The sequence below is a fragment of the Sinohyriopsis cumingii genome, chromosome 1 (genome assembly GCF_028554795.1).
Source record: "Sinohyriopsis cumingii isolate HCF-2022 chromosome 1, ASM2855479v2, whole genome shotgun sequence".
In the NCBI taxonomy this organism is placed as follows: Eukaryota; Metazoa; Mollusca; class Bivalvia; order Unionida; family Unionidae; genus Sinohyriopsis; species Sinohyriopsis cumingii.
The window spans coordinates 117,562,212-117,577,440 of NC_142961.1; the positions used below are offsets into that span (position 1 = coordinate 117,562,212).

Below are 15,229 nucleotides of genomic sequence, written 5' to 3' on the forward strand. Positions count from 1 at the left end.
TTATCGTACAGTGAAAGATGGGTGATATTACCAAAAATGGTGGACATCTTTGTCAAATGCTAAATTACATGGTAAAATAAAAGGAAAGGTAAAAGGAAAGGTAAAATATAAGGAAAGGTAAAATATAAGGAAAGGTAAAATAAAAAGAAAGGTAAAACAAAAGGAGAGGTAAAATAAAAGGAAAGGTAAAATAAAAGGAAATGTAAAATATAAGGAAAGGTAAAATAAAAGGAAAGGTAAAATATAAGGAAAGGTAAAAGGAAAGGTAAAATATAAGGAAAGGTAAAATAAAAAGAAAGGAAAAACAAAAGGAAAGGTAAAATATAAGGAAAGGTAAAATAAAAGGAAAGGTAAAATATAAGGAAAGATAAAATAAAAGGAAAGGTAAAATATAAGGATCTTGACAATAAAAGCAATTGATTTCAAAACTAATTTTTAAAGTACAAAACCTGCATGGAGTTATTATTTCTAAAACAAAATGGATACTAACACAACAGGAGAATGTCTCAAAGTGAAATACATGTATAGTTTCAGTTTGAATATCAGTAAGTAATTGAATCTTCAGTGGCAAAGGTAACTTGATAAGCTCTGAGCATGTTGTCATATGGTTCAAAATTTCTTTATTAACATCATCATTTTGATCCCAGCATGCAAACACCCCTCCACAGCCCAGGTGTGGCTTCTGCTAAATTCATTCTGATATGTTAAAAGGACTGATTAGATTGGAGGAAGTTGTCATATCTGTTGGGACCAAGTATCTATATGATTGTATTAGGTTTATTTGCCTGTGTAAAGTTTTGTACGCTTACATCAATAAAGACAGCATTGATAAAGTCTGTGGCATCAGTATCACCACTCTCCATGGTCTGCAGGTATGGTCGGGCTCTCTCAGCTGAAAGAATTTTGAAAACATAATTAGCATTGTTAACATTATCTTTACTGGAAATCATAAAACTCAGCATGAGAAAGAGGCTGAGCTTCCACTATCAGCAAATCAGAAAGGAGCTTTCAAAAGTAACATTATTTGTGATTGGCTGAAACAACATCTAAGGTCAAACTCAAGCTCAGGAGTTTTATGATTTTCATGCCTGTACTCATTTGGGAGATGAAATAAAACCAGATTTATTTCTTTGCTTTTATAATATATAAGTTTAACCTACGATGAATACCCTTGCTAAAAATATTGATGCACATTCATTATATACTGGTAGTACTCACTTATAAGTTGAAGTCAAACTGCAAACAGCAAAGATCCTGATATGCAGAAACATAATGCACCTGGAGATAAGGGTGTATGTATGTTGTTTGTTCTACTGTTTACTCCTAACAAAATGCACAGATCCAGATCTGCTAGCGCATTATGTGATGGCAGATCTGGGTATGTACAGTTTGCAGTTGGACTTGACTTATCAGTGAGTACTGACAGTAAAACCACAATAAGGTAGAGGGTGCACTCATAGGATCAGCCCACTGACATATTCTGACTTTGTCAAACTATTTATTTAAACAAATTATAAAGGAATTATAGAACCAGTCATGCATGAATACATATAAAAAATCCTTCATAAACTCCTAATAAAGAATGGTTTGTAACCACTTGTCCAGTGAGATAACTGATATTAAACTTTAAGGCCTCAGTGGCACAAGAAAAATAAATAAAACATTAATTAATCAAATTAATTAAATTGAAACAAATTAATCAGATCTCTTAAACATTTCAGACTGAAAGGGGGAGATGCAAACTAGCTCATTAAAATTAATTAAAATTAAATTAAAATTAGAAGTTTAAGTTAGGGAGAGCTTATGTGGGAGGGGGAACTTACGTGGAAGTAACATGATATCTCGGCTTTTATTTCTGTTCTCTGCTCGGTGACCACTGGCACATTCGCCAATAGGAATCTTTGGAATTATAGTCTGTAAAATCTAAAGAAATAATCGAACAAGTAGCAACCAGTCTTGCAGTCTGTACAAAATGAACCAGTGTTCTTAAAACATATTACTGTACACTGAAATTTCCCAGATGACATACAAAATATAATCTCTTATAAATCAAATCCAACTGCAAATTGCACAGACACAGATCTGGGTCCACGTTATTTGCAGCTGAGTTTGATCTATACCACTCCCTCAATAACTGACTATACCACTCCCTCAATAACTCACTATACCACTCCCTCAATAACTCACACCATGATAACCCACGAATCCATTTATAATGCAAAGTCAAGTGCAGATCCCATTTTTTAAACTAGAAAATATTTAAACAAATTGACCCTTATTTGTTTAAATTAAGAATATAATCAAAATTATTATCTGAAATTTTTATATCTTGCTTATTTTGTTGTCAAAATCGTTAGATAGGACCTGAATCAAGATTATGAAATTCTCAACTTTCAATAAAAAGTCATGTATTTTGTTCAATTTTGTTCCAAGCAACATAGTACACCATAAATAACAATATTCAAAAATATTTCAATCAATGAAAATGTCACTGATGCCTTCTGGAGGCAGCACTTTAATAAATAAATAAAAAAATACCAATTATTGAGTGAAATTTCATGTTTTAGTTTCATCATTTAGTTTGCTTTAAATGTCATCATCATCAATGCAATATGTCATCCTGTATTCAAACATAAAATGTTTATCCACCATAACAGCTATGCCCGTGAGCATTTCCGCAAGAACCTAATTAAGTGCAACCATGTGTTGACATCTGACTGGTGAACTATTTGCTGTAATGTTGTACTGAAATAAAAAATAGGTCAATTATGTCTTTTGTATCAAACAGAGGGAGTGGAAAAAAACCTTAAAAGATGTGTAATTATTACTTGTGTGAGAGGCAGCAACTTCCCCATCACGGATCAGGTCAACTCATTTCAAATGATCAAATGAATACTGTTATAAATATTATTGTGCACATAATAAAATTAAACTACCTTAAATTATCCTACTCATTCACAAATGTGATCAAAGGTAGCAAGACAACTGAGTGAAATGAATACATATAAAATAGGGAAGTAAAGCTTAAAAATTGTTGTTTCACAGGCATGGTTTATTTTGGAGTTTGTAGTTACCATATATACTCACATATAAGCTGAATAATTTAAGACAAAATAAAGGCCTGGAGGAAGAGGGGGGTGTGATGGCTTATTCGAGGGCCAGTGTCTAAACTTGACAGTTTTTAAGTGTTTTTGTTGACCAAAATAATGGCTGTAAATCTTTGGACATGAAAAAATAATTTGTTCCATTTCCTAAAACTTGTATGCATGTAAACTTAATTATTTTCGGTGTTCTGACGCTTATTAAACTATTATAAAGCACTATGATTGATTTTGCTATTATTTTGCATGTGCATGTCTTTTGATTTCTCCAGCACAAAATTAAATTAAGGTAAATACAGGCTTCACAATTCGCAAGCCGGTTGAGTTTACCCAGGAGACCAGGTTGAACAATAATGTACAGTACTTACACAGTGCAAATTGTGCATATCGTCACTTAAATCTTTATTTATTCCCAAACATATCAGATTGATTTTGCTTTATTTATTATTTTGACCAAATTGCATTCTTCCAGATAACATTTCAGCTAGTCATTAATAGATGTTTCATTTGTGTTGAATCACTTTCTCACAGGTTACTCTTTTCAGTGATATAAGCGATCCTACAAATTAAGGTATTATTTATGAAAAGGTACACACATTGAATTGTACAAGGCACATAACCAGCATAACTGTTACATGTTCATGAAAGAATGTTAATAATAAATGCTAAAATTCTGAAGATCATCATTAATTTATTTTCGTTTTGTGTTTTGGCTGAACAACATAACTTTCCACACAGTGGAAAGCTTGTGATGTTTCATCATCTCTGTTGATAATTGGTGGATTTGTCTTGTTTTCTGACAGCAATACAGGCCAGTTAATCATTAAAACCATGAAACGGGCTTGTGTTAAGAGGGAATTTTGACCAGCAACTATACCAGTACATTGATGTGTACTTGCCTTTCATTCCATAAGATTAGCACGATTACAGCAATACCTGTCAACTTTTCAAAAGCCAAGTAGGGAGACTGAATACAAAAATAGGGAGGTTGGGACCTAATATTGGGAGGTTTCTTGTGGCATTTTTTAAGCCTTGTTTTCACTAAATATTGACCAATCTTCTGGGTCCAGCATGTGTAAAATTCACAAAGGATGCACCTTATTTTCCCCCAGGATGTGCCATATTTCAATATTCTAGTCAGTTGTGGTCAAACTGCACAATAGGTAAAGGTTAGTCTTAAATAAACAAGCAAGAAAGCCAGCACGACAAATTAAAAGTTAATCCTTATCCATGCAACTATTTTGTGAAAAGGACTGGCCCTCAGTCATGATTAAAAGAAACCATGTTCTATATTACTGTGTGTTATGCAAACACCAGCAATTGATTAGCAAATTTATGATGCCCAATTATTTTGAACTAAAGGTGCCTAAATAGGCAGTCTCACAGTACCATACATGTGGCAACTATTTTCCCCTCGCTGTATATCCAACCTTATTTCTTTGTTATCAACTTGTAAGGCATTTAGTATTGTTTACTATAAAACATATGTATTCTGAATTGGTTTTTTGAGGACACGTATGCTGCATGGTATGTATTTTCATTCCTTCTTTTAATTTAATGATGGTAATTAATGTTCATATATACAGAATGAAAATGCCAGGTGTTTACTCGTGTAAATTTCTTTGGAAGAAATGGAGCTACAGCATTCATAGTGATCATTCATGGAAATGAAATTAATTGCCAACAGTTTTAGTGTTGTGGTTTATTTTTGTTCTGGTTTATTTTCTGATTTTTGTATTGTTGTAGAGGTAAAATCAAATCATAAATTTCACAAATATTGCTTAAACTTAACATTCTATTTAGTGAAGAAGCGAATTCTTTCTAGTCAAGTAAATATTTTGTCACAACAATATTCACAGGAGATACAACAGACCATGGTTTCCATGGTTTCCATGGTTTCCATACGATATATCCATTTATGTAGGACTCTTTTTTTAATAGGAGAAATGTGGAACACCCCCAAAAGTCAGGATTTTTTTCTTCCTCCAAGCATGAAAGCTAACAGGTATGGTGTAAGGTCGCTTATATCAAAGCAAACTACAACTCAGTTTTTATGGTATTAGCATAATTTTTGAAGCATTATTTCTGAAACTTCAATAATTGTATTTTGGAGATATCATTATAGTCTAGTACAGTGGTGTCCATGATATGTCGTTGTTGTTCTAGGGTTTAATGCCATTTTTCAGCACAAGATAGGCTATACATGGCGGACAGTATAACTGACTCCAAGGGATGTACTTCATTCAGTGGAATGTACTTCATTTATCACACATTCAAACCTACAATGTACAAGCGGTGGCACCATTATGTAAATACACTCAGTAGCCTAATTGCAAGCGTTGAATCGAACTATATTTTTGTTCATTGTGTTGTCATACTGGGATCACATTTTAATGAGTTAAATATTTACAATTTCAATGCAAAATAAAAACTCAGTTACTGGTGCACTGAATGTCCGATGCAATATCGCATAAACAAACAATAATCGAGTCAAAAGGGAGAGGTAGTGTTACAGCAACCCACAAATGCTCAGTTCTTGTCATGATTCAATGAAGCTATACTCAAATCTGAATTAGGCAGAAAGAATAAGGAAACAGAAAATTAAATAAATGATTTTTACAAGAAGTTTATACCATTTCTTTTTGATAATCATACATGCCAACCCCGAGAACTATAGGTGTAATTTTTGTTAATATAAGTTTGCACAAATAAAGCATTTAGAACTTACCGCATGCATCTGGTTATGTCTCGGTGTTGTGGGTCGTGCACGTTTAGTGTTTATACCTATTCAGTTTGGGGGATTGGCCTATACATGAACGGACTTGTGCACGTCTATACAGTAACTTAAAATTCATGAAATTGGCATTCAGAGATTTTCAAGAGGATAAGAAAAGTTTCACTATTACTTGCAATGAAATCCCACATCAATATTTTTAAAAAATGAGTTCTGATACGAATCAACAAGTAGTCTAATTCTCTACTTTTTTTCTCCTTTTGTTGAAATGCAGGAAACTTACAAAGCAGGGAACCAAACAACAACAAAATGCAGTGATGTAATACACTTATTTTTTCGTGTACATGTGAAGGTTGCTGAAACCAGGTGCAATAATGTTTATGATCTTTGAGAAGTTGGGCATCTTGGAAATATAGGTAGTTGATACAGAAAGACAAACAACTGCATTTATAAAATGCACTTTATTGACAATTATTCCCAACGTGATTACAAAATTAGTATTTAGTCATTAGCCCACACTCCTGCAGTAGGGATACCATCCATTCTTGTTTTTCATGAGATCCCTAGGTAACTCAAGCTCTCCCTTATAGGGTGGTCTATTGTTTTAAAAGCCCATTGTGCATGAATTTATAATCAAGGGAATGGTGTATAAACAAGCACATTATGATTCAATGACCAAAGAAGTCAGATAACATACCATTAATGGGAAAAATGTGACCCATTGTATTGAAAGATGTACCTGCAAACTCTCTTAAACTGAGATAGTTTATTGCCTTGTTACACAATAGATACTCGGTACTTGTTGGAGTCATAATTACAGATCTAATTTTAAATTTGAATCATGACAAAAAAGTGACTTTTTGTACCTGTAATCAGGTACAACAAATTAAGACACATAATTCATTTTTTAAATTGTGGAAAAAGTTATGAACCAAGGAAGATATTTAATGGAAGGGCTAATCAACCCTCATACAAAGGGAGATAATAATCTATGTGATACCCTACCTGGAATTCCCTTTCAAATCCCTGCTGACCATTCTCTGGGTCCTTGGTGAAGAGTTTCTGGATAAGAGCCAGAAGATGAGTGGAAGGGACCACAGTCACATACGTCTGAACATAAAGGGCCAGTGTGTCGTAAATCAGCCGATACTGGGCCTGATATAAAAATGCATATTAAATCTAACGGTGTTATTTATTGTTTTAATGATATATCCATCCTTCATTATTGCACCACTCATCATAACATTTCAGATATAATGCAATAATGGTATTGGCTGCGTGATGAACATTTAAAAATTAAAAACAAAATAAAAAGTTTAGAATATTCAATATCCAGCAGCTAAAATACCTGAATCAAAACTATTGTATATAAACTCGACCTTACCAGACATGTTTTCACAGTCATTGGTTGTCTCTAATTAGCCACAGCTGTAACTAGTCAGTATTAGATACAGTATTCCTAATGCCCAAATTGATCAATATCCCTAATGAACCACCACTGTAATTGATCTGTGTCAGTCACTGTATTCCTTAATGGTAAAGGGAAAGCCAAATTTGCCTGTGTAGATACACCTCTTTGATCAAGATGGTACAAATTAAGATATGTAACCACTGTGCCTTCCAAATTTTTTGCTGTCCATTTGTTGCTAAGTAACGGTTTACAATATGCCTATCTGTGTATATATGTCATATCAAACTAGTGACTGAAGTGAAAAGTGCAGCCCTGAGTACGTGATCCAATTACAAAATATAAATTAATGAATGTCAGACTGAAACTGATACGTAATTAACCCACTAATTAGGTCCTTTTAAAACAATTACAAGTCACTTCTTTTATTGTGAAATTAGTTAGATAAAAGACTGAATTCTGAAAGCACAAACTCAGTTTCCTTATAATTATTTATGTGCGACTTTCACTTTGGAAACCATAAATACTCATCTTGCCGAGTAATCAGTGCTTATTTTATTCTGCATCAGTACTTTCTGTGAACAATGGTGCTGGTTTTGGGCCTTACTGGATTTAAACTGGATTAATGTAAATTTTGTGATTTCTCTCCTTTTTTGCTTTAGAATTGCACACTGTGCAACAGTATTCAATTAGTAAACAATGTGAAAATGGTACTAATCGGAACTAGCAACCAGATACAGATAAAATTACCTTGACTCTACTCATTGCACTTAAACAGAGAAATTATTAGCTATTTGTTTATGTTATTGCAAATGTGTTTCAAGGTTGTAAATATGTGATAATGAGCTGCAAATACAATACAAAATCATACTGTTATTATCAGGAAGATTTACCATTATGTTCAGCTGGAATTTAATCCTCCAAGTAGCTAAGATTTTTCACCATTTTAAATCTGATGACAATGTAGCGGTAGATTAGAAACATGCAATGACATGTATATTTACCAAAGATGGGTGTTACATAATCATTTTATTATTGCTCATCTGAGATATCAAATATATGACAATATGGAGAGATATTTTTTTAAAGTCTAGTAGCACAATTTTGTTCCCTTTGAAGATGAGATTCAACACACAAATCCTGTGAAGTTAAATAAAATGTATCAACTCACATAAAGTGAAATTATTATTATTATTATTTACTATTACAGTGTTTTGTTTCCCCACTCCATCTTCATTCATGTATACATCCAATTTCCAATCATTCTCACTATTGGCCAGTTCTGCACATAATGGAATCAGTAGTTAAAGATGGACCCCAGTGATTGCCTTAGAACAAGGGATACAGGCTTTTAAGAACCCTTTTTTGAAAACAGAGATGTATGTAGTTGGGCAGAAACATACTCTGGTTATTAAAATATTTTACGGACTTGTCATAAAATGTACTTGTCTGAAATAATAATAATAATAATAATAATAATAATAATAATAATAATGATGATGATGATGATGATGACTATGATGGATTATTATTATTATTATTATTATTATTATTATTACTACTGCACCTCTCCATTGACAACTCATAACCACATACCATGACATAAGGGCATAAGATAAAGCAATTGCAAAAAACGCAAAAAAGCATCATTGAATTTACAATCAATAGGAAACCATGGAAATTAATGTCTGCATCACTGGATAAATTTAAAAAATTATCCACAGATATGCTAAAGGCAAAAGTTGTGTACTTTGTTTGATTTCTTTAAACAAAAATGCAGGCTGACCCGACACTTAACCTACACCTAGATATAACTGTATTGGCAGAACCTTTTATAGTGCAAATGGCTGAAGACAATTATCTCTTAGCTTGTGGCATCATCTCTAAGGAGCCATTAAGCACTCAAGATTTGTTCAAAAATGTAAACTATAGTACAAGTCACATGGGTCATGTATGTGCATTTACTCCTTTTAAATTGAATATAACTTGTTCTTTTAAAATTTAACACTAGTTTTCATTAACCGAAGTTCAATCCTGATTATTGAATGCTCTGCACCTTTAAATGTCACCAAGAAACTTCCAAATGAAAATTATCGCTATTGACTTTTACAATGGTGGCCATGTATTAAACTTAGGTCAAAACAAGAGCGCGTCAAATGGAATCATCACAGTCGAGGCTAGTACGAATTTGTTTATCAATATGCATGGCTTTCATTGTGAAATCACAGTGCATGACATTCTATCCAGATTGCACTTGATCACATCTTTAGGTTCCTGTCATCCATAAATGTCTACTTATTGTAACATTGATTTTGCCGTATGCATCTCTCAGGGCATCAAAATAATGACCTTCCAAAGGAATATGGATGTATACAAATCCAAATGAATTGAATACTTGCCACTTAAAGATACATAGAATCAAATCCTAAAAGGTTATATCCATTAACGAAATAGGCGGTGTTGAATGCCTACATGACCCATGTGACTTGAGACACCAAGTACCATATTAGAGGGAACCACAGTGGCCAAACTGGTTGTGCATCAGCACATAATCAAATGGTTGCAGGTTTGATACCCATCCAGGCCAGCCTGGGATGGCTGCCTGATCATCTTTGGGAAAGGTACTTAGCTCCCCCAATACTGTGCAACAAGTGCCCTGCCCCCCAACCCATTCATGGTTATACTGAAGATGATTAAGGTCGGCTCAAGAGGTAGAAATGGCTTGAACCACTTGGCTCTAAAGATCACAGTAGATAAAAGAGAGTTGTTGTTGTTGTTGTTGTTGTTGTGGGGTTTAATGCCATTTTTCAGCACACCATAGGCTATGCATGGCGGCCAGTATTAATGGTGGAGGAAGAACCCGGGAAAACTCCGGAAGAACCACCGACCCACGAGAAGCTACTGGCAAGCTTTCTCACAAACCCACATTGGCCAAATCCTAGACTCGAACCCACGCAGACAGAGGTGAGATGGCAGTGATCCGGATAAAAGAGAGAAACGGAATCATAATTTAAATAAAACATGAGACAGTCAGTGTCAATAGACAAGGCATGAATCTCACAACATTTTACTTGCAGATCCTTGAGCAAGTAAAAAGCAGTCTTGAGCATGAGATCCTCGCTCAATGGTTCATAGTTTTTTTTTTTTATATGACAAGTAAGATTCCATCTAGGAGTAAGAAAGTGGGAAACAGGTCTCTGCAGCTCAAAATAAAATCAACAATATGTGAATCTGAACCAGTGATTGTGCCCTAAGAGAATTTAAGTGTGTTTGAGATGGCAGCTTGATAGCAATTGATAGTGGATCCTGAACATGTTTGTTTTCAAACAGGAACAAAAGGAAATCAGCAGCAGAAGTTACAGAGGACATCTAGGTGATGTGACAGAAGATCCCTCCTATTAATAGAGACCTCAGTCAATTGATCAACAGGTCTAGAAGAATACTGAACTATAGTCGATGCCACAGTGTGGCAATGTGAAGCTATGGTGATGAATAATGTGGCTTTATGTTTGACTGCATCAACTGTTTGGATAGGAAGGCATGCCCAGGCTCCCGTTGAAATAAAAACTTTGATCAAACCAGCATCCAGTTGGGGACATTTAGTATTCCACTTCATGGAATTATACCCACTAAATGGCAGTGAAAACCAGGATCTCAACCAGGAACCTTAGAGATTTCTTTGATCAAAGGAAAATGAGGAAGAAATAAGAGGTCTGGCTCATGGTACACCCTTGAGAGTTGTTCCGAATGGAAAGGATATCCTTGGACTCTGCCAGATAAATTTGAGCACAAATCCTGGGGTAAGAGGCAGTAGACTTTATTTACCGCCTTATATAAAAAATCAGATCTCGTCCTGGTCATCCAACTGAGATGAAGGGGTTGACTCAGTGGGAGGTGTCAGTGGTGCTGTTTCTACCCCAAACTCATTGGAATCCATGATGATAGAACAGGCATCATCATCATTGTCTCGCATACTCTGATTGGCTGGGCATCTCCATGTTACTCAGTTGTGGAGAGGGTATATGAGCACTATGTGTCATGTCCTGTAATTCAGCATACCCCATACCATGAGGTCACTCAGTGATAGTCAAAGAATACTGCAGTACCGATCCTTCCCATCTGAGGGGCACGAAACACTACCCTTAAAATGTTTTGCAGTGCATACCTGTCAACTTTTCAAAGGACAAGTAGGGAGACTGAACAAAAAATAGGGATGTTGGGATCTAAAATCGGGAAGTTTTTCACAGCATTTGTAAGCCTCATTTTTAATAAATATTAACCAACTGGATCCAATAGTCATGAAATTCTCAAAAGATGTCCCATTTCTCCCTGTGACTCACCCTATTTTACCCCAGAACCTGTCTTGTTTGCATATTCTGGTCACTTGTGGCCAAATTGCACAATAACGAAAGGAGAAAGACAGCATGACTAATTAATGGGTAACCCTTTATAATTGCAATTATCTAATGAAAAGGACTGGCCCTCAGATATAATTCAAAGAAACCATGCTTTATTGTGTATTATGTGTATTATGAAAGCACCAGCAACTGATTGGCAAATAAACAATGCCTTATTTTGTTGAAACTAGTGGTGTCTGAAGCTACCATACAACTGTTTTTCCCACATTTTATATCCCACCTTATTTACTTATTCTCAACACAATAGGAATTTAACAATGTTTACTAAATAACAGATTTATTCTGTTAGTTTTTTTGGGGCACTTAAACTACGTGGTATTTTTCTTCATTCCTTCTTTTAATTTAATGATGGTAATTAACGTTTGTAAATATGTACAGTAATGCTAGGCGTTCACTCGTATCAATTTCTTTCATGGGTATGGAGATGCTACAGCATCATTGTCATCATTCTTGGGATTGAAACTAATAGCTGACAAGTTTTTTGTTGTGGTTTATTTTTTGTCTTGGTTTATTTTCTGATTTTACAAAAATTCTTAAATTTATGTGAATAATGTTTAAACTTAACATTCTATTTGCTGAAGAAAAAATTCTTTGTAGTGTGATAATTATTTTGACTCAACAATATTTGCAGGTGAGAAAATAGAACATGGCTTTTTTGGTGTGCATAAGATATATTTATTGAAGTAGGATTTAGGAGATATGAAAATCAACAAATGAAATGTAATAAATTGGGAGTTCTCTGAAAAACTCTGGACATATTCTGAAATCTGGAGGTAGCCATGGAATGACCCCAAAAATCAGGAGTTTTTTTCTCCAGATGTGAGAGTTTACAGGTATGCTGGAGTTCACTACTCCCATGTGGGATGGAGTAACTCACTTCCCTGGACATTGCATATGTGGTGCACCACATCCCTGAAGATGAGGTGTGTGGTGCACCACTTCCCTAACATGAGGAAGCATCATTCTGTTGCATATCTTTGTGTAGTGCACCACGTCCCAAGCAGGAGAGATCAACACACTACCGTGAATGTGAAGATTATCCAACATCTCTTCCATTTTGGGAGGGATGGGGGAAGGAGATCAATTCCTCGAATGTTTCAGTCCCTCCTTTTGGAAGGACCCCACAGACCACCCAAGAAGCTGGTCCCATAAGTTCCTGAGACCCTAAAGTGCTCTTCCAAGTGGACAAGCTATAAGCTCTCACAGAGTTCCCAAGGCTCAGATGATGATGGAAAGGAAATTTTCCTCAACCACCCATAGATGCAGCTGGATATTGCCAGTTTCCAGGTTTCAGATATTCATAATCTGTAAAGTGTATAATGGATTTTGTCTGCATTTAAGGCAACAGATGCAGTCTGGATGAATGTCCCATAGGCCATTCTTGTGGCCACGCTTCCATACAGACTGTCTTGAACATATTCTGAAAAATGAAATAATTACAATATATTTCAGGTCATGCATACCTGGTTGTAGTAAGTGTATACTAAGTGTGTGCATGAGTTAACAATGGAGGACCCATTTTACCTGTCCTTTTCCTTCTGATTCTTGCTGTAACCTTTTATTGGGGAAAAAATGCAGCCACATGTAATTACAGTTGAATGCAAGAGTGCTGGCATTATTAATACAACATGTTGAAGGAAACAGTGACAATAACAACATGAATTCACTGATCGTATGTCATTCTATGTTTGATAGATAGAAAGGAATACACTAGCCCATCTCTGCTCTTTAAAGATAGTCCCATAAGGGTTGGATATACAAGGCATCTCTTACGTCCCTTAATGAACTGAATTCTGAAAGGAAGAAAAGATTACTGACGTGGAATTTAATAAATTATGGAATGGATAGTGTAACACTAAGATTCAAATTAACTATTGAAGGGAGACCACTCATACAGTAGACACTTGCTACAAGCAAATTTCTTTGATGACAATCAAGGCATAATGCCTTTACAGCATGGTGTCCTTAAAAATGACCATTCTATGCATGTCCTAAGCCAGGTGCACAAGTGGAATGCATCTTACATCAAGATGTCCTTTATGGATGTTGTATCAGCATCATTTTAATAAGGAACAACACACATTTTGCAAGAAAAAGTATTTTAAAAGTCATTAAGACAATCCATTCAAATGACTGTCATTGGTTTAAGATATCTGCATTGTGTTAAGACAACAACTGCATATCATATGGGGGAGGTGTTGCAGTGAAAACAATCCCCAAGGCTTTATGAACATCCAGTAAAAGAGGAACAATTGTAATATTTTCAAGATGGCCACCATGACCATCATGTTGGAGGTTTGATTAACACTCTTTTCAATTTTCAATTAAAATATGATGTCTATAAGACAGTCTATTCAGAAGAAGTAGCTACATGTACATCTTTAAGTAGCTACATGTACATCTTTAAGTAGCTACATGTATAGCTTTAAGTAGCTACATGTATATCTTTAAGTAGCTACATGTACATCTTTAAGTGGCTACATGTATATCTTTAAGTAGCTACATGTACATCTTTAAGTAGCTACATGTACATCTTTAAGTGGCTACATGTATAGCTTTAAGTAGCTACATGTACATCTTTAAGTAGCTACATGTACATCTTTAAGTGGCTACATGTACATCTTTAAGTAGCTACATGTACATCTTTAAGTAGCTACATGTACATTTTTAAGTAGCTACATGTACATCTTTAAGTGGCTACATGTACATCTTTAAGTGGCTACATGTATAGCTTTAAGTAGCTACATGTACATCTTTAAGTAGCTACATGTATATCTTTAAGTAGCTACATGTACATCTTTAAGAGCATCACCATGGAAGTCTGATCATCACCAATTTCACTTAGGACTAACTACATAGCATAAGGAATCTTTCAGTGAAAACCTCAGGTCTTAAATGATGCCATAGTGGACATGTGTCAGTTTGGCACCAATTTTGCTTAGGACCAGCTTGACATCATAATAAGTCTTCTACTGAAAACCCATGCCACTGTAGCGATCATTTTTGGAGAAGTAGCAATGACAGTTTGAATATGGCAACCATGTCAGCCATATTGGATGTTAGGTAAGCACCATATTCATTTAGGACCAATAAAACATATCCAGGAAGAGAACCATGTAGCAATGGTAGATTTGCAAGAGTTTGATGTTACATTATAGAGGCACCATTTTTATTTATGACCCAACAAGATATTATAAGAACTCATACAGTGAAATGACCAGATTCTGTTCAGTTTTGGTTATTTAGTGCCAAGGCATTTGGAGTAAAGTACCTCATTGGTGCTGCAAACAAAAACAAAGCTTTTGTTCTATTATAAGGGGGTTAACAAATTATCTAGGCATGGATGACCGTATATACTTGCTTTTAAGTCAAGTAAAACTGAAAAGATCCTGATCTATCATAACATAATGTGCCTGCAAATGTGGGTCTATGTTGCTTGTTCTATTGATTACTCCTAACAAACTGCACAGACCCTAACCTGCCTGTGCATTATGCGATGACAGATTGCAGTCATTGCAGTTGGACTCATCTTATAAGTGAGTACATATGGTAATTAATGAGGGAGAGA

At 35.0% G+C, this 15,229-nt stretch overlaps 1 protein-coding gene across 4 annotated transcripts in view; it reads right to left on the reverse strand.

The window, feature by feature from the left end:
• The window catches only part of LOC149807722 (receptor-type tyrosine-protein phosphatase epsilon-like), a 294,518-nt gene that overhangs the window by 53,813 nt on the left and 225,476 nt on the right, over positions 1-15,229 (reverse strand). For all 4 annotated transcript variants that reach the window (XM_089969775.1, XM_089969783.1, XM_089969765.1 and 1 more), the window contains 3 exons: positions 6,841-6,990; positions 1,824-1,923; positions 810-892 (listed from right to left, as the gene is read on the reverse strand). In XM_089969775.1, the coding sequence (XP_089825901.1) occupies positions 810-892; positions 1,824-1,923; positions 6,841-6,990 (333 nt within the window). The remainder of the gene's footprint in view (positions 1-809; positions 893-1,823; positions 1,924-6,840; positions 6,991-15,229) is intronic.